The sequence below is a fragment of the Peromyscus maniculatus genome, chromosome 8, assembly GCF_049852395.1.
Source record: "Peromyscus maniculatus bairdii isolate BWxNUB_F1_BW_parent chromosome 8, HU_Pman_BW_mat_3.1, whole genome shotgun sequence".
Taxonomy (NCBI): Eukaryota; Metazoa; Chordata; class Mammalia; order Rodentia; family Cricetidae; genus Peromyscus; species Peromyscus maniculatus.
Window position 1 is genome coordinate 94,079,328 of NC_134859.1, and position 20,169 is coordinate 94,099,496.

General features: G+C 39.6%; 1 protein-coding gene across 1 annotated transcript in view; it reads right to left on the reverse strand.

Moving 5' to 3' along the window:
* Window positions 1-20,169, reverse strand: part of Smurf2 (SMAD specific E3 ubiquitin protein ligase 2) — a 110,907-nt gene that overhangs the window by 25,557 nt on the left and 65,181 nt on the right. The window contains exons 5-10 of the mRNA XM_006970491.4: window positions 19,396-19,461; window positions 15,794-15,878; window positions 10,763-10,846; window positions 8,190-8,392; window positions 5,181-5,265; window positions 407-565 (exon numbers count right to left, since the gene is read on the reverse strand). Coding sequence (XP_006970553.1) covers window positions 407-565; window positions 5,181-5,265; window positions 8,190-8,392; window positions 10,763-10,846; window positions 15,794-15,878; window positions 19,396-19,461 — 682 coding nt within the window. The remainder of the gene's footprint in view (window positions 1-406; window positions 566-5,180; window positions 5,266-8,189; window positions 8,393-10,762; window positions 10,847-15,793; window positions 15,879-19,395; window positions 19,462-20,169) is intronic.

Below are 20,169 nucleotides of genomic sequence, written 5' to 3' on the forward strand. Positions count from 1 at the left end.
CAAAATTAGCCTGTTCAGTTTCAACTTTTGGTCAAGCTATGGCCTCTGTAAACAGCTTTCTTGCTTGAGCACCTCTTAGGAATACCTCTTCCTGACATTTTAGTAATGGTTCCTGTTTAAGCAGAGTGAAAATAAGATATGTGCATTTCAGAGTAAAATCTCTTACTCTTCCATATACTCTGATCAGTAAAAGGCATCATGGCTCATGTCTCTAACAAGGAGTAGCATGAAGATCTGCCAGGCTACAACAATTCAAGGCCAGCCTGGGCTATTCCTTGAGAATGCATCATAAAAATAAATCAACATTATGAATTTAAAAGAGCAAATATTCTTTCACATTATAAAAAGCACATATATGTCCTCTATTTTAGGCTAATATTTTTACATGTACTACTTCAAAACTTACTTTAAAACTAAATGCAAGTTAGCAGAGAGCCGGGGATCTGTAAATTGTGTTGTTCTGTTGTTATGGTCAACGAAATAAACTCTTCCTGTAGCGGTATTGCGGATCTCCCATCCAGGAGGCAAAGGACCGAGCTCTTCACAATTGATGTTGCTAAGATCCCTGCAAAACAAATATACAATAGAAATACCTCACTGCTGGGCCTGCTGAGCCTGCTGAGCCAAGCAAGTGTATGTGACACACAGCAATTCCGTGAATTCTGAGAAAATGTATTGTTTCAGAAACTTGAGCTGTTCAGCTGGAATCTTTAATTCCCAATGGGTTCCCAAACTTGCACATTCAACACCCAATCCCTAAATGGCTCAGAACTTATCACATAGTCTACATTTTAGTAAGTTCCTAGGCTTTAATGTAATACACATTTTAAATTCAAACAGAGCAATCACATTACTTGCCAACATAAACTATTCTTCAATATTTGTTTGACAGAAAGTATTGTTTTACAAGCGTCAATGATCTAAAAAATTTATCTTCAGTATTTTCTTTCTTTACTATATCATAGAGTTGGTACAAACAAATATGAATGCTCTGAGTGATTGAATGCGCTCCAACAAAGCAAAACTGGAAACATTACTGAAATCCTGACGCTGGAAATAATCACAGTGTATTTTCTTTTAATAAGATAACTACACTGTTTTGAATTTTGAAGTCTAGAAAATTCATGAAAAAACCTTGTAAAGACACTTAAGAAAAATGCTTCAAGACTTAGGATTGCAATAAAGAAAAGCTCAAGTACTTTTAACAGATGAGGACCACTGGTACTGTATCACACACCGTAAGGGTGTCCAGGACTGTAAAGAACAATAAAGCTGAGGTGGCTGGTGGGAGTGTGCCCAAAGGCATGGACGTTCCTAGATCCCTTTTGGCTGTTCAGAAACCAGCAACAGCACTGCAGATTTTCATCCTCTGCCCTGCTAGGTCAATGCCTTCCACGGAGAGAGTATCCGAGAGGGCTCCAGTTCTTGGTGGCTGCACATGAAGATGTCCCGTAGCTACTGAGGCCATTTCTAGCTCTCACAGATTTCTTCAAACAATGATTCTAACCTCTGCTTAAAGTGATCTCAGAGACTCCTCTGCTACACATCAACTAAAGCTTGAAAAACACCCTCAGAAAAGGCAAAGCAAAGCACTAAGCCTCAAAGAGCTTTGTGATGCTGGACCTAAGAAGCAGCCGGGGAGAGAACCAAGGCCAGAACTAAGGCCAGAACCAAGGCTGCGAAAGGAGACCTAGAACCTCTCAAGCTGAGAGCTCTAAGGGGTGAAGCAATTTTAAAAAACACTTCCCAAATTCCCATCTTAGGACCAGAGAATCCCAAATAATAGAGATTAAATAATACATCAGGCATGGCGGCATACAAAAGCAATCAGCACTCAGAGGCTAAGGATATAGGAAGCATGCAAGTTCAAGCCCAACCTAGGCTATACACCAAGACTGTGTCATCTTTAAACCGCTCCCCCAACACACACACCTTTAATCCCAGCAGAAACAGGTAAATCTCTGTCTGTTCTAGGCAAGCCAGGGCTATAGAGTGAAATCCTACCTCAAAAGCAAACAAACAAAAGATAAAAAACCATACCAAATTCAAGTGACAACCTCATAGCCTGAGATCAATGAAAACTTCAGAAGTGAGCACACTGTGACAGCTAGCGGCCACGAATTAGATCTCTAAGTAAGAGAGACCATAAAGAAAATAATTGGGATGTGATGTTTAAGGTGTTTAAACAAGCTGGGTGTTGGTCCCAGCACTCGGGAGGCAAGAAACAGGCAGATCTCTGTGAGTTCAAGTTCCAGGACAGCCAGGGCTACACAAAGAAATCCTGTCTCAAAAAGAAAAAAAAAAAGGAAAGAAAACATGAGGGGCTGGAGAGAGGAGAGATGGCTCAGTGATTAAGAGCACTGTCTGTTTTTCAGAGGACCTGGGTTCAATTCTCAGAACCCACATGGCAGCTCACAAACTGTCTGTAACTCCAGCACCAGTGGATCTAACACTCTTATACAGACATACATACAGACAAAACACCAGTGCATATTAAAAAAAAAAAAATGTTTAAACAAGGGCTGGAGAGATGACTTGGTGGTTAGGAGCACTGGCTGCTCTCTCATTGGACCTGGTTTTGGCTCCTAGTACCTACATAGTAGCTCACAACCATCTGTAACTACCCAATGCCCTCTTCTGGCCTCCATGGGCACAAGGTACGCATATGGTACACAGATAAACATGCAAAAAAATCATACATAAAAGATAAAAATTAAAAACAATTATAAACTATGTGGCATAAAAATGATGTAAGAATAGCAGGACATAACAATTAAACAGGAAAGTGCTTGCTTTGCATGTACAAGCCCTGGGTTGGAACCCCACAACTGCAGTTGAACCTGTAGAAGTGGGACACAAGGAAAAAAATCAAAGGACAAATTCATTCCACTATTGATGTACTGTAGAATTTGATTTTATATAATTTTATTTAGAATATGTAAATCTACAGTGACACAATGGAGAACTTTAAAGTACTGACTAATAGAGTAAAAAACCAGAAATGATTTTTTATGCCCAAATGAAGAATAATTAACAAAAAGTGAAACGTTAGGAAGCTTAAAAAAAAAAAAAAAAAGATGTCTGTATTTCAAGACTTCAGTCAGTATGCAATAGAATGAGTAACAAGAATTAAAGAGAAAAGCAAACCATTATGAAATGGGACTTTAAGAGCCAGGCTGTTGGAGTGCCCTGGGCACCTTCCAGCAGGATTAAGCTGGATACACTACACAGACAGGCTCTTTAAAGAAGCCCATTATACTTCTTTGCTGCTATCTTTAAAGACTCAGCAGATTTCTCCAAGCTTTTGAATGCCTGATATTTTAAAGGACTATAACCTCCTATACAGAAGACGTTTGCTAAAGGGTGTTCCAAAACAAAAGACAAAATACAACTTTTAAAGATAACTGGGGCATAGAGACAAGGAAAAATAATACATAGCATTACTAATTCAAAGTCTTATTCAAATACAGATGTCAAGACTCCACATAAACTTTTGTTGTTAATAGTTGCCCTGGCTGGCCTGGAACTTGCTATGTAGACCAGACTAGCCTTGAACTCACAGAGATTTGGATCTGCAGCCTCTGCTTCCAGAGTGCTGGGATTAAAGGTGAACACTTCTACACCTGACTTTTGTTTACATTTTAAATTTTATTGTGGGAGAGTGCACAATTTAAAAAAAACACTGAGTTCTAAATTTTAGATCCTTAGGTTTCTTTCAGTAAACTTAATAAATATAAAACTCCCCCCTCTGCTACTATTTAAAAATTATTCAATTTATTAGGAGAGAGGAAATGAGATAAAACTACCACTGCAGAGACACAGAAATGGCAAACTTGATAGAATGATTAATGACAACACATTCTCTGGGTTGTTGCCCTCAAAAGATTCTAATTCCAAACTCTATAACTAGGTAAACTATCCTCATTATAGTCATTTTGTTTGTAAGACACAGTATCAAAGCACCCCTAGATCAGTCAGTCCGTCTGTTTTTGGTTTTGGTTTTTGGTTTTGTTTTGTTTTTCGAGACAGGGTTTCTCTGTGTAGCTTTGCGCCCTTCCTAGAACTCACTCTGTAGCCCAGGCTGGCCTCGAACTCACAGAGATCTGCCTGGCTCTGCCTCCCGAGTGCTGGGATTAAAGGCGTGCGCCACCAACACCTGGCCCATCTGTTTTTGATTCAACTACATAATGGAGGTTTGGATATAAGCTTTAGGAAGAAAGATCTCTTGACCCCCTTCCCCCAATGATGTGGCTTCTTTTTTGGATTGAACTGGTATTTAGTACATAAAATTCCCTCATTATATAAATGTGTACATGAACCACAGAGTTGATTCCAATTAGAATTCAAGTCTTTTTTGCAGCTTCAGCTAAGACTACTTGGTACTTTGTATATGTTCACTAGAAAATAACTCAAGTAGTGTCTGAAAACCTTATCTGAAATATAAATGTACTCAAAATTATAATAAATCACTGGGCAGGATGGGCATTCAGGAGGCTGAGTAAGAATCACTTTAGCAGAGGAGTTTATGACTAGCCTAAGCAAAACCAAGGACTATATCTCAAAGGAAAAAAAAAGTTGCTCAATGGCAGTATTTGTGTATAATCCTCCCTTCCTCCTCTTCCTCCAGTGTGAGGCTTCCAAGTGCTAGGATTACACTGTGTACAATGTGTAGCTTCAACTACTTCTGCCCCCATACTGTTCTTTTTTAAGGGTATGTTTTGCATGCTTTTCCTGAAATTACATTTCAAACTCCTAAAGACATGTGTTTGCCCCACATTTTTTTTAGGAGGAATGCTCAAGGGAAAAGAGTCCAAGACTAGCAGGAAAATGGGGTGAGACTAGAGTCAGTATCTAGACTTTCTACTAAATTCCAAGCCGAAACACTATCAGGAAAAGAGCTTTTCCATAAACTTATTATTTTCCATAATAAGAAATTATTTTTTTTAAAATCAAGAAATCCTGGGTGAAACAGATATTCGTGGTTGGTATGAAGAGTACTTAAGGGCCGAGCATAGTAGCTCACACCTTTAATCCCAGCAGTTGGGAGGTAGAGAAAGGTGGATCTTTATGAGTATGGGGCCAGTGTGGCCTACATAGTGAGTCCAAGCCAGTCAGAGCTACACAGTAAGATCCAGTCTGAAAACAAAACAAAACCGAGAATGCTTAAGATATGTTCTTACCTAGGCACTCGTGGATCATGCCACGTGCTGACGCCAGTCTGGGTGTGTAAGAAATACACCTGCCCCTGCTGCGTTGTCCTCTGTTCTGTAAAACAAAGAAGATAAGGAATACACACTCAGTTTTTCATATTCAATCAAACACCATTACATATGACAGTCTGATAGGATAAACATTCTACAATTGTCAGTTTATTTTCTTACAAAACACTCAGGTGACAGAGGCAAGATCTCTGTGAGTTTCTAGGCTAGCCTGGTCTACACAGTGATTTCTAAGCCAGCCAGGGCTACACAGTGAGACCCTGTCTCAAACAAAACAAAAATCTGTTTAATCTCTGGAAACAATTGTATAAATGGTGATGATGGCATACAGCCAGCACCCCAAGTGAGCAGATAGCCCAAAAAAAGAGGTTAGCCACCTTAAGGAAGTTTCAACAGAGCTTTTTAAATTTTCAAAAGATTTATAGTCTAATGATTTTTTTAAAAAGGTTTATTTTATGTGCATTGAGATCCCCTGGAACTGGATTACAGACAGTTGTGAGCTGCCACCATGTGGGTGCTGAGAACTGAACCTGGGTCCTCTAGAAGAGCAGCCAGTGCTCTTAACCACTGAGCCATCTCTTCAAGCCTCAGCTAATGATTTTTTTACTATGGCAATTTTATACCCAAATTTGTGATTTCTCTTTTCTTAACAGAAATATATCAAGGTTTTTCCTGGGCTGCAAGCAAGGTACCACACACTTGCAATCCCAGCATTTGGGAAGCAGAAGCAATGTGACAAGTCCAAGTCTAGCCTGGGCTACCTGTCAAAACTCCAGGCCATCTAGGGTATAAAACAGAGACCCTGATTGTAAACAAAGCACATCACATTGTCATAAACCAACTAAAAAGCACAATGGAAAGAGGAGTGAATGGTGGGAGAAAACATCAAAAGCTGAATGAGCTCAAAGCCTGGCAGGCAGTAGAGAGGCCAAAGTTGAAAATCCGTGAAAGGGTTTCTTCAAGTGTTACTTTTCAGCTGTTGTCTTTTGCATTAAAACTTGATTTCTTTAACAAAATATAGTGAGAAATTTTAATATATAAGATAATAAAACTACTGCTAATATTAGAATAAACTCTATTTGTAGATCTACAATGAAGTTAATAAACAGCCTCAAACTTAGAGGACAGCTGCAAAGGCAGGAAGAAGTTCACTGACTATCTGCCTGCATTCACTCCCAAACATTAAGAAAAAACTGACAACTGCAATGATTTCAGCCTTGGTAGCTACTTTATTCCTGTTTTATTATTTTTTTCTTTTGGTTTTTTGAGACAGGGTTTTCTGTATAGTTTTGGTGCCTGTCCTGGATCTCGCTCTGTAGACCAGGCTGGCCTGGAACTCACAGAGATCCGCCTGGCTCTGCCTTCCGAGTGCTGGGATTAAAGGTGTGTGCCACCGCTGCCTGGCCCATTTTATTCTTACTAAAGAACATCTGAACCCAAATCTATCTATCTATCTATCTATCTCTCTCTCTCTCTCTCTCTCTCTCTCTCTCTCTCTCTCACACACACACACACACACACACACACACACACACACACACACACACAATAAAAATATAATTCACTTTTACTCCCAACAACCTGAGTGACCCTCCAAGGGAATTACTGCTAAGTTGTGAGTGTCAGCAACAACAGACATGTTTTCCTAACCTGCTTTTTATGCTAGGCATGCTCAGATGCTTCCTTGGAGATTATATATCATTTATTTCTTGCAACAAACCTACATTATTATTACTATTTTTCTGCTCATTTTACAGAAGATAAAATGTAGGTTCTCAGAGGTTAAATAATATGATCAGTAACACAGCAAAACCAAGTCTGTCTCCCATTCTGGAATCGCTCACTTCGTAGGCAGCCAACTTGTGGGACACAGCAATGAGTGATGAATTTTGTTCTCAAAAATAATAGGCTAAAATTAATTTTAAAATAAAATAATCATTTATTTGCACAGTTTTAAAAAAAATTTTTACAAGTAAAAATCAACTTAGAAACTGTAATTCCTAATTTTGGTCACTAGGTGTCACCATCAGCTTACATCTACAATGTTAAGTGGGAAAGTCCTCCTGCAAAGTAGTCTCATTTTATTCCATAAGATGCCTATAGTAACTGTGTGATTAGTATTTATCACATTTTATTATAAATGAGCACAAAAGCTAAGGTTCATAAATAACTAGCTGAAGTCAAACTGTTGGTTAGACAATCTTCTAACCATTACAGACTTTTTAAAATTGGGAGGCTTTATATTTACTTTTATTTTCACACAGAATCCCTAAATCCTAATTAGTAAATCTCTCTCTCTTGTCTCTATGTCCAGTTAGGTATGTGTCTTCTATGACCACTCCACACATACACTCAAGATGAACATTGGGCCTTCCCAAGGCCTTGAGCATGCTAGCAAGTACTCCACCATCAAGTTAAATCCCAGGCCTTAATGATTTTCAAGTTAATTCTAAAGCAAAGTGTGGTAGTGCACACCTATAATCCTAGTGTGCGTTGGGTGGGTGCAAGGAGTATCAGGAATTCAAAAGCCAGTCTGGGTACACTGAGTCTGAGGTCAGCCTCAGCTGTAAAAGACCCTACTTTTGTTTGTTTTTCAAGACAGGGTTTCTTTGTGTAGCCTTGGCTTACCTGGAACTTGCTTTATAGACCAGGCTGGCTTCGCATTCAGAGATGTGCCTGCCTCTGCCTCCCAAGTGCTGGGATTAAAGGGGTGCACCACCACAACCAACAACAATAACAATTTTTTTAAATTAATTCTCTGACGGGGCAGTGGTGGCGCAAACCTTTAATCCCAGCACTTGGGAGGCAGAGGCAGGTGGGTCTGCGTTCAAGGCCAGTCTGGTCTACAGAGCCAGTTTCAAGACAGCCAGGGTTACATAGAGAAACCCTGTCTTGAAAAAACAAAAGAGAAAAGTTAGTTTTCTGACTTTCTTAAAGCAAGTTGAAATGTTCCCTTAGCTGTTATCATACCGTAGCCTTCTGGTAGATCTGGAGGCGTGTGTAAATGTGTCCTGCTCATGTAATTTCTATGTCGCTGGGACCTGACTCTTCTCTCTGCTAGTCTGGGGTCTGAAGACTGTCCACATGTTGCACCATTTGTTCCAGTAATTGGCGTATTTTCATCCACAAAGCAGCTAAGAGGTCTGCCAGGACTAGAATATTCCGACGCTGGTCTATTGAAGAGGGGTAAAAAGGTTAACAATTTAGAAAGATATCACATACACTATAATAATAATAATAATAATAATAATAATAATACAGTCAATCAAACAAGAGATGAGAAGAATAAAGCTAATGTCAATTTTAGGAACCTGAGGAAGGGCAAGCCTACAGTCCTACCGACCACAGACTAAGTTTTTTAGACTTCACACATGCTTTCAGGTGTGCTCCTGAGTCACTAAGTACAGGACTTGGCTATAGCTGGCCTCTAGACCAGATTGCCACCATCCTCCCTCCCACATGGCTTAACAAACAGGTTCCCCTTCTCCTTGAATGTGCCCTAGTCATCTGACCTTCAGCCCTTGGACACAGTACCTCTTCCAAGGTATGGCTCTTTGTCACTCATAACACAGTTTATGCTTCAACTTTGCCTTGAGGCGCACACCTTTAGTCCCAGCACTCGGGAGGCAGAGGCAGGTGGGTCCTCGATGAGTTTGAGGCCAGCCTGATCTACAGGGTGAGTTTCAAGGCAGCCAGAGCTGTTACACAGAGAAACCCTGTCTTGAAAAAAAAAAATATATATATATATATATATAAATTTTGAACTAAGCATTTTGTAAATGGCAAGATAAGACAACTAATGAGGCCTTAGCCTAAACAAGAACTTCAGGCAACTAAGAACACTGAGAGCAGGAGAAATCATCTCCCCAGGGAAGAGCACACCAATTGTTTATCCAATTCAAATGGTCAGCCCTAAAAACATGGATAAAACTAACATTATATGGACTGAATTGGTTGTATGTTTCTATTTAGGAACATATATGTCTATATATAACAACATTTTCAAGGCCATAAATTTGAAAGAAGAGTGTGGGAATAGTACATGGGAGAGTCTGGAGGGAAGAAAGGAAAATAGAAAATGATGTAATTATTATAATCTCAAAAAATAAAAAACTATGTAAAAAATTTAGATGGCAAGGCTTTGATGACAATCATAACATAATAATAAATATTCTAAGCAGGTGTGGTGGCCCAAACATATAATCACAGCCCATGGGAGATGAGCCAGAAGGATCTTGAGTTCAAGGGTAAGCTGGACCATACACCAAGTTCTAGACCAGCCTGAGCCACAGATCAAGAGTCTGTTTCAAAACAGCAGCAGCAGACAAAAGAAACAGAAAAACAAACTCAGCTTGATTTCAGTGAGTTAAACAATCCTCAATAATCAAAAGTAGATACAGCTAATGAAAACCATTTAATAATTTACTCTGAGTACCAGACCTGCTCAAGAATCACTGGGGGAACCAATAAAACACTAGCAGAGAGCAATTCAACTTCATTCTTACTTGTAAAAGGGAGTACAGAGAATGTAAACCATTCACCTTACTCATTTTCAGCTGCTTTAACAACACTCCTTTTCAGTTTCCAAGAACAACCTTGTATCTTGATATCTTTTTTTAAAATATTTGTTTGTTTGTTTTGTATGCAGTGTTCTGCCTGCATGTATGCCTGCAGGCCAGAAGAGGGCACCAGATCTCATTACAGATGGCTGTGAGCCACCACGTGGTTGCTGGGAATTGAACTCTGGACCTCTGGAAGAGCAGCCAGTGCTCTTTAACCGCTGAGCCATCTCTCCAGCCTGCATCCTGATATCTTTACACAGGAAATGCCACAAAGACAGGGGCTCTATCAATCTCTCATCTGTTAAAATCCAGTTCAGGCTCTCCCTCTGCAAGGCCACCATCTCCTCATCAATTCCCAGACACACACCCTCCATTTGGCTTTTCTTGATCACACCTTACTTAGCCATGATATAACAGCATCCCCCTTTGATGATCTTGAATAAATATTTCATAACAGCCATTCAGTAATACTCAAATGCAAACTATAAAATGATAGCCAGAAATGAAATGACTGTTTAATCTAGTCATTTACTTGTTTCAGTAAGTATTTACTGAGTACCACTGAAAGCCATAGACATACAAGTAAGAAGATGGACCTGTGAAAAGTATTTGTTAACCATTATTTCCTTTAAAATGTAATAGTAGCTAGGCATGGTAGCACACGCCTTTAACCCACCACTCAGGAGGCAAAAGCAGGTGGATCTCTGTGACTCTGAGGCCAACCTAGTCTACAGTGTGAGTTCCAGGACAGCCAGGGTTATGTGGAAAGATCCTATTTCAAAAACTAAAAAAAGTAACTGTAATTAAAATATGGCCACTATAATTACATTATAAAATAGAATTTAAATATAAATATTTTTTAAAATAATAATAGTACCTGCTCTGAGACCTAATGGTTTATACCAGTGTAAAGCAATGGGGAAATCAAGTAAAGGTGACAGACAGCAGAGAGGAATCCACAGAAAACATGTGTGACTTTACCGCGTCGGGCGTTCCCACTGGGTAGTTCTTGTTATGTGGTTCAGATACTGGATTCTCCCAGAGGCAGTCCGCCTTTCTTCCCAACTGCAATAGAGACACTGAGAAATAAGGCATCTAGAAGACCAGTTCACAATGAGGCTGCTGTCGCTTTCAACTCGCATTAGAAGTGTTTATAGAATGCTGAGCTTCTGAGATATTTTGCTGAGGTCATATCTTCCTATCAGTCAAACTGAGAACTTTTAAAAACCTTAAAAATACTTAAATTGACAATAATTTTCCAATGGTTTTGTGGTAAATGCCTGAACTAACACATTAACCATAAAATTTATCAGATTTAACAGCAATTAAGCAAATGACAAAGGATTAGAACAGTCTAAAAATTTCTAAATTCCTGTATTTTTGAAAAATTAAATTGTACTAGGGAAGCATATAAAGCTCTTAAAGGTATTTATAAGCCTCCTGAAACTCAGTCTTAAATTTTATCTTTTTATTTTACATGCATGTGACGTAGGTTTTGTCTATAGGTATATCTGTGTACCACATGCACACGGTGCCATCAGAGGTCAGAAGAGGGCATCTTATTGCCTGGAACTGGAGTAGAGATGGCTGTAATCCAACATGTGGGTGCTGAGAATTGAACCTGGGTCCTCTGGAAGAGAAGCCAGTGCTCTTAACTGCTGCGTCAATCCTCCAAACTAATTTTTATAAACAAAGAATACCATTCATTTCTAAATTCTTCATAAAGAATTTCATCTAATAAAACATCCAAATGACTATAAAATACGGTTATAGTTTTCCTGTGGTTATAATTATAGTACAATAATAACCAGCAAGAATAGATTAGTTAACTCTCACATTGGTATATTCTCTCAATATTGATCACTTCATCCTCAACTTCCCTGTAAAGAACACCACAAACTTCCTCATTTCCGCCTCCCCCCCGGCCCCCCCCCCCCGAAAAAATTAACAGGCTTATCAAGAAGCCAAAGCAAGGGACTAGAGAGATGGCTCAGTGGTTAAGAGCACTGCAGCTCTTCTAGAGGGCCCAAGTTCAGTTCCCAGCACCCACATCAGGTGGCTCACAACTGTCTGTGTAAGTCCAACTCCAACAGGCACATGACCACATGCACAGACATACACATCTACACAGAAAAAATTTTTAAAAGCTAACATAATCTATAAAGTTAATTTTACCAATTAAAAATGTGTACATTTGCCGGGCTGTGGTGGTGCACACCTTTAATCCCAGCACTTGGAAGGCAGAGGCAGGCTGATAGTTATGAGTTCGAGGCTAGTCTGTTCCACAGAGCAGGTTCCAGGACAGCCAGGGCTACACAGAGAAACCCTGACTGGGGGTGGGGCTGGGGGAGAGTGACAAAACACTGTACATTTACTTATTGTGTGTGCACAGCTACATGAATATGTGTGGGAGTGCATGTGCCACAACACAGGTATGCAGGTCTGAGGGCAACTAAGGAAGCTGTTCTTCCCCGGCCCCACCACCACCACCACTAGGTGGGTTCTGGGGTGAAGCTCACTGCCAGGCTGGTTGGCAAACACCTTTTCCTCCTAAGCCATCTCACTAGTCCTTATACCAATTTTTTAGTTTATTTATTTTTATTTTATTGCTGTTTTGCCTGTATATGTTAGTGTGAGGGTATTGAATCCTGTGAGCTGCCATGTGGGTGCTTGGAATTGAACCCAGGTCTTCTGGAAGCAAAGCCAGTGCTCTTACTGCTGGGCCATCTCTCCAGACCTCCCCCATACTAATTTTTAAATTGATTCTAAGGTTTATTTTTATTTATGTGTAATGTGTCTGTCTATATGTGCACATGTGTGCAGTGCCCAAGAAGATGAGAAGAGGGCATCAGATCACCTGGAGCTGAAGTTACGTGTTGTAAACTGTCTGACTTGGGTGTTGAGAAATGAATTCGTGTTCTAAGAACAGCTTATGTTCTTAACCACTAACCCATCTCTGCATCAACTGATTTATTTTTTAAGACTTATTTTCATGTATGTGCGTCCATCTGTATCTGTGTATGTACATGTGTGTGCAAGTACCCAAGGAGGCAAGAGAGAATGTTGGATCCCCTGAAACCAGAGTTACAGGTGGTTGTGAGCCACCCAATGTGTGTACTGGGGACTGACTAGAGTCCTCAGTAAGAGGGACAAGCTCTTTTAACTGGTGAGCGATCTCTCCAGCCCCTACTTGGTGTTTTTTGAGGCAGGGTCTCACTATACAACTCATACTACCTTGGAACTCACTATGTACTCCAAGCTGGTCACAAACTCATGATTCTCCTGCCTCAACTTCCCAATCACTGAGATTAATGGGAATGGGTCACTATTCCTAGAACAATTTTAGGAATTTTTAACAGTTTAAACAAATATGCAAACACCAGAACTTGTATATAAAATGTCTGCCAAATAAGAAAGGCTAGCAAGATGGCTGAGTGGATAAAGGTCCTTGTGTCAAGCAGTAACCTGTATTTAATTTCCAGGATACAGATGGAAGGAAAAGATAACCAATCTCCAAAAGTTGTCTGTTGACCTCCATGTATACACTATGGCTCACATATACTCACAAAATTAAATAAATATAATACAATTTTAAACAAATAATTTGGGCTCAAAGTCAACCAATCAGCTACATCTACTGTAAGTGGGTACAACTTATAAGTTAGACTTCATTGAAGTTAACTAAAAATACTTTGAAATTTAGAAAAAAAAATCAGTTGAGTATCAGAATTAGTATAAAAAATGAAGAATATGAAAAAGTTCATGGTCTTGGGAAAAGACTCAGGCACAAGATCCAGCTTCCCTACTTATTTATATGAACTTTGGCAAATGATTTATATATTGATATCCATTTTTGTTGTTGTTGTTAAATGAGAATAACAGTAGTAATAACAGAAAAAATATAGCTAAGAATATTAAGTACTTGTTTTTTTGTTTTTTGTTTGTTTTGTTCCTGTTTTTTTTGAGAAACGCTCTATGTAGTTCTGACTGTTCTGAAACTCACTATGTAGACCAGGCTGGCCTCAAACTCAGAGAGATCTGTCTGCCTTTGCCTCCTAAGTGCTGGGACTAAAGGCGTGTGCCACTGCACCTGGCTTATTAAGCATTGGTAATATGCAAGATATTGACCTGCTTTATGTGAATGAGTTCATTTAACCCTTGCACCAATTTGTGGGGCATGGCCTCTTATCAATCATCTTGTTAAATATGTAGCAAAGCTCACAAAAGTTAAATAAATTAAGGTCATAATATTAATTAGCAAGCCGGGCGGTGGTGGCGCACGCCTTTAATCCCAGCACTCGGGAGGCAGAGGCAGGCGGATCTCTGTGAGTTCGGATCTCTGTGAGTTCGAGGCCAGCCTGGGCTACAGAGTGAGTTCCAGGAAAGGCACAAAGCTACACAGAGAAACCCTGTCTCGAAAAACCAAAAATATATATATATATATTAATTAGCAGAAGTATGAGGACTAGAACCCAGTCGATCAAAGACAGTAAACATACACTGCCATGAGAAATAAATGAACTCATGTACATGAATTGCTTGGTACAGTTATCGACAAATACACTTCATAATGTTACAATTACTATTACCCAATTCTCATTTCCTTACCTATAAAAATAAAGCACTATTCTCTGTTGGGAAATATTATTTTAAGGTGTGTTACTTTTGTTTCTGTTGCATTTGTTTAACTCTGTGAAGCTGTGTTACTTTGCCTGTCTAAAACACCTGATGGTCTAATAAATGGCTGAATGGCCAATAGTGAGACAGGAAAGAGAAACAGGTGGGGCTGGCAGGCAAAGAGAATATACAGAAGGAGAAATCTGGGAAAAGAAAATGGAGTAGCCAGAGGAGGAGGACTCCAAAGGCCGGCCACCCAGCTACACAGTTCGCGACGGAGTAAGAGTAAGATTTACAGAAGAGAACAGGGAAAGCCCAGAGGCAAAAGATAGATGGGATAATTTAAGTTAAGGAAAACTGGCAAGAAACAAGCCAAGCTAAGGCCAAGCTAAAGCCTCCATATGTGATTTATTTGGGAGCTGGGTGGCAGGTACCCCAAAAGAGCAAAACAACAAACAATAAGGTTGGCACCCCACATTGGATAACAACTGTCTTTTTCTTTAATTGTTGTTGCCTTTTAAGCCATGGCTTTCCAAATCAGCAACTGCAACTCTGTTCCCTCAGGCTCTGACCCTTTCAAGAGCTACTAAAGGAATTTAACTAAAGCCATCAGTGGTCACACACACCTTTAATCCCAGCACTGGGAGGCAGAGGCAGTCAGATAGATCTCTGTGAGTTCAAGGCCAGCCTGGGATACAGAGTGAGTTCCGGGAAAGGCGCAAAGAACCCCTACACAGAAAAACCCTGTCTCAAAAAAAAAAAAAAAGAACTTAACTAAACCTCTGTCCCTCTAAAGAACTCAAGATTCAAAGGTTAGGCGGAATTCTGCTCTTCAGAGAAGCGGACTAGCAAGTAGCTCACCTTCTCTCCTTGCTCACATCCTCCAAAAATCCCTCTTGCTTCTCCTTGCCCCTCCTTAAAAACCCTTCTCCACCTGGTTCCTCCCTACCACTTCCTGACAGCTAGCTGCTGACTCAGCCTCCTGACCGCAGGTGAATTTTATTTAATCAAACACATCTTTGCATCATTAAACAAATGTTCCAGAGAGTAACAATAGTAACACACCTTAAAATAATATTCTACACTATTCAAATACAATACTTGTATGCCCTGTTTTAGGTAATTAAGAAAAATTTTCCTTTAAATAAAGAAACTTATAGGAGAGTAATATTTGCCAAGAACTTTCCTTTGTCTCCTTTTCAAAACTCTTTTTAAAATGTTATTTAACACAATTTGTGGCAAGTCCTTCTAATTTTCTGAGCAGAAGAAAAATCTATATTCTGGAACTGACACAGAAACTCCTGAAGTACAGCATCAGCACCAACCCCCTGGTAACAAGCTTGGGGGCAGCAGCACTCCAGCGTTTCTCTGATGACTCTGATGATGCTCACTTACCCGTCTGGTAAATCATTATCAAACAGACGACTACAATCCACAACTTGTCCTCCGGTGCCTATTCGGTCTCTGGACTGAAGGCTTACTATTAAAAAACAAAAACATTATTAAGTCTATGACATTGCTTTCTAGTTCTGTCAAGCTACACATCCATCTTAAGCCAAGTGTGGTAGTGCTTGTCTGTAATCCCAGCACTCAGAAGGACTAGGCAGGACTGTGAAAGTCTGGCCTGGGCACACAGCAAGTTTAAGGCCAGCCTGCACATAATGAAGAGTCCCTGTCTCAGAAAATCAAAATAACATAAAATGTAGATTATTTTGATACTTTAGAATGATTGAGCTGAAGATATAGCTCAATGACAGTGTTCTTGCCTAGCATGAATGAGGCTCTGGGTTCAATTCCCAGCACTGCAAAAACTAAAGTAAAGAGTTTAGGGGCTGGAGAGATGGCTTAGTGGTTAAGAGCACTGACTGCTCTTCCAAAGGACCTAAGTTCAATTCCCAGCAACCACATGGTGGCTCACTACCACCCATAATAAAATCTGGTGCTGTTTTCTGGCCTGCAAGAACACATGTAGGCAGAACACTGTATACATAATAAATAAATCTTAAAAAAAAAATTAAAAAAAAAAAGAGTTTAAAATTAACTCCTTGGTTTCTACTAAAATTTGTAACTTCTTTTCCCATAGATTTTTCTTTTTAGAAGTGATGTTAAAAATTAGTGTTTTTACCGGGCAGTGGTGGCATACTCCTTCAATGACAGCACTTGGGAGGCAGAGGCAAGCGGATCTCTGTGAGTTCAAGGCCAGCCTGGTCTACAAAGCAAGTTCCAGGACAGCTAGAGCAGTTACACAGACCTGTCTAGAAAAACCAAATAAACAAAAACCAATATTTTCTATACTCTGTCATGCTTTGGGGGAAGACTCTAGTGCCTTTTCCAAAGTCAGAAATGGGGCAATATAAGATCACTCACTGTAGTTGAAAAGTCTGAAAACACAGTAAGTCAAAACTTCCCATTAATTTGGGTTGTATTCTTGAAAATCTGAACAGTTATAAAAAATACACTGGATCCTGTCAATGAGGAAAACCTTGGGTCACAGGAGTTTTAGCAGCATGTCAGTATGAAATGTAACATAAAATTACTGCTGAGAAGTTAGAAGCAGGGCACACCGACTCTAAAGTAGGCTCTACCAACTAACTAGTACCTCAACACCTAATTCAGTGCAAGTTTCCATAATTCCAGACTAAATAATAAGGGAGTTAGATTACATGATATCTCTTAAGTTCTTCCTTGTTCTAGCACTCCTTGATTTTATTTTTGGCATCTTCCCAAAAGACAGAAGAGCTACAGCCATATTTGACTATATCCTAACTTTTTACAGCATTAATAAGTTACCATATAAAATATGACATCCAAGAACTCTTCTTTCAAAGAAACACCTCAAAATTCTGCTCTTTAAATTTGGAGACAGACTACTATTTTTTTAGGTTTTTTTAACAAAAGAATGTATTTATTTTATATGTATGAGTGTTTTGCTTACATGTATGTATGTGCACCACATGAGGACCTGGTCAGAAGAGAAGGTGAGACGCCCCTGGAACTGGAGTAATGGATGGTTTTGAATCACTATGTAGGTGCTGAGAACCAAACCCAGTGGGTCCTCTCAAGAGCAGCAGGTGCTCTGAAGTCACTGAGCCATCTCTCCGGTCTCTTTTGTGGCATTCTTATAATAGTGAAAACACAAGGTTTCACTAAGTATAAAAAGTGGCCTTGAATACACTATGGTGTCCAAACTGCCCTCAAACTCACAAAATCCTCTCTCTTCAATCTTTCTAGTGCTGGGATTATAGACATGAGTCACCACACCTGGGTAAAATTTTAGAAAAAAATAAAAATAATTTCAGAATAGACCTTTTATATTAAGTTTAAAGAAGAGAACTGTAACATACTAACTAACTCAGTAAATTTAAACATTTCATTAAAAAATAATGAACCTGGGTGTGGTGGTGCACAACTTTTATCCCTACACTTGGGAGGCAGAGGCAGGTGGATCTCTGTGAGTTCAAGGCCAACCTGGTCTGCTGAGTGAATTCCAGGACAGCTAGGACTACACAGAGACTGTCTCAAAAAAACAAATAATAATAACAATAAAAATAATGATGATGACAATGATGATCACTAAGTTGGTTAGTTTTCAAACAGAAGAAAAAAAATAAGTGAAATTTAGAAAATGTTGGGGTTTATTATTTATTTTGTCTTTTTGAGATAGAGTTTCTCTGAGCATCTCTGACTGTCCTACAATTCACTGTAGACCTGGCTGGCCTTGAACTCAGAGATCCATCTGCCTCTGCCTCCTGAGTGCTGGGATTAAAGACGTGTACCAACACCAGGCAGGAATACTGTTTTTAAAGACAGGGTTTCATGTGGCCCAAGCTGGCCTCAAACTCACTATGTAGCTAAAGAGGACCCTGAACACCTGATCCTCCTGCCTCTACCTCCACAGTGACAGGGTCACATGTATGTACCACTGTGCTTGGGTTGGTTGAATATTTATTTATTTTGGGTAATGAGGGTTTTTTTATGGCAGGATATTTTTATGTTATTTTATTATTTTATATGTATGTGTGTGGACCTGAGTGTATGTATGTACACCAGGTGTATACAGGTGCCTATACAGGCCAGAAGAGGACATCAAATTCTTTGGAACTTAAGTTACAGGTGTTTGGAAGCTGCCTGATGTGGGTAGTGGGAACCAAACCTGCCTGGGTCTCCTCTGAAAGAGCAGCAAGTGCTCTTAACTGGTGAACCATCTCTCCAGCCCCAGAAGACAAATTCTTGCTACACAGCCCATACTAACCCAAAACTTTTTTTCCCCCTTTTTACATTACACTTTGTGTTATAACTGTATTTAAGTGTGGTCTATGTGTATGTTTGAGTGTGGGGGTGAGGGTGGGGTGCACACATGGAGACCCAAGGAAGGTATTGTGTGTCTTCCTCCATCACTCTTCACATTATTCCTTGAGACAGGGTCTCTTTCTGAACATGGTGCTCAAGTTTCCCAAGGAGGCTGGAGGGCAGCAAGCCGTAGAGACCCTCCTGTCTCTGATCTTCTCCCACTAGAGGTTCAGGCATGCATGGAACCATGCTGGCCTTGTTACAAGGGTGCTGGAATCTGAACTCTGTCCTTAAGCTTGCACAGCAAGTGCTAGCTCTTCACCCATGTATTATATGTGTATATTTTTAATTAAGTTAGGCTGACCCTGGACCACTGTAGCACCTGACATGATTCATATTTATTTCATGCCAATACAAGGTCTTCAGAGGTATTCAGAAGACAGGGGGTGGAGCTCAGTATTGAACTTGCCTACAGTCTATAAAGCCCTGGATTTGAGTCACAGCACCTCACAAAACCTGTACTCAGGAGACAAGGCAGGAGGATGGAAAGTTTAAGGTCAGCTTTGGCTAGACAGCAAGTTTGAAGACAGCCTGGGCTACATGAGACTTAGAAATGTAGTCCACATGTCTTAGAAAGAAAAAAAAATATTTAGACCTGTGGCAATTTAAACGAAGCTAAACCCAAAAGTTTCAAAGCCCACACTTACCCACAATCTGTCCTCGAACTGTATCATTGTCATTTGGCCCCAGTTTGCATAGATCCAACCTCTGATCTATTCAGAAAAAGTTAGCTGGTATCAGAAATTCTAATATCGATGTGATACTTAATTTTCATAAACCATTGAAAATTAGACCTGTATTTTTTTAAATAATCATTTTAACTATAAAATGAACGTTTAAAATTCTCTATCTGTAGAGTTAATTTAAACATCACAGCAAGTTTTGACAAATTCAGATTCAAAAACCATGAAGCACTGGTTCTCTACATTGGTAAGAAGCAGCTCTCTCCAAAGCTTTCAGATCACTTCCTTTTGAGCCTTGGCATACCTCTCAGTGGTTGTTGGTCCTACACAATTTATACCTGAGCCCTGGCTCTCTCATATATAACAGAAGCTACCTAATCATTTTTCAAGGATTAAATCAGATTATTATATAAAACTCTCAGTATAGTACCTGGCATGTCCTGAATAATGTTACCTGTTTTTGTTTTTGTTTTTTTAATATAATCATTCCAAAAGATACACAAAATAAGTATCAGCAAGAAGCCAAGGAGGAAAAAACCTGTAAGCTCTAGGCTTGAGGTAATCATTCCCTGGACAGCCTTTTCAGATGCCTCATCTATAAAGTAAATACAACACTGGCCTGCCCGCAAAGTTAGAAGGCACAATGTTCCCAACAGCACGTTGGCCTGGTTCATAAATTTTAAGTCTTTTGTAAAACAGAGGAGAGAGTGGTGGGAGCCACCAGGAAAGACCTACTGT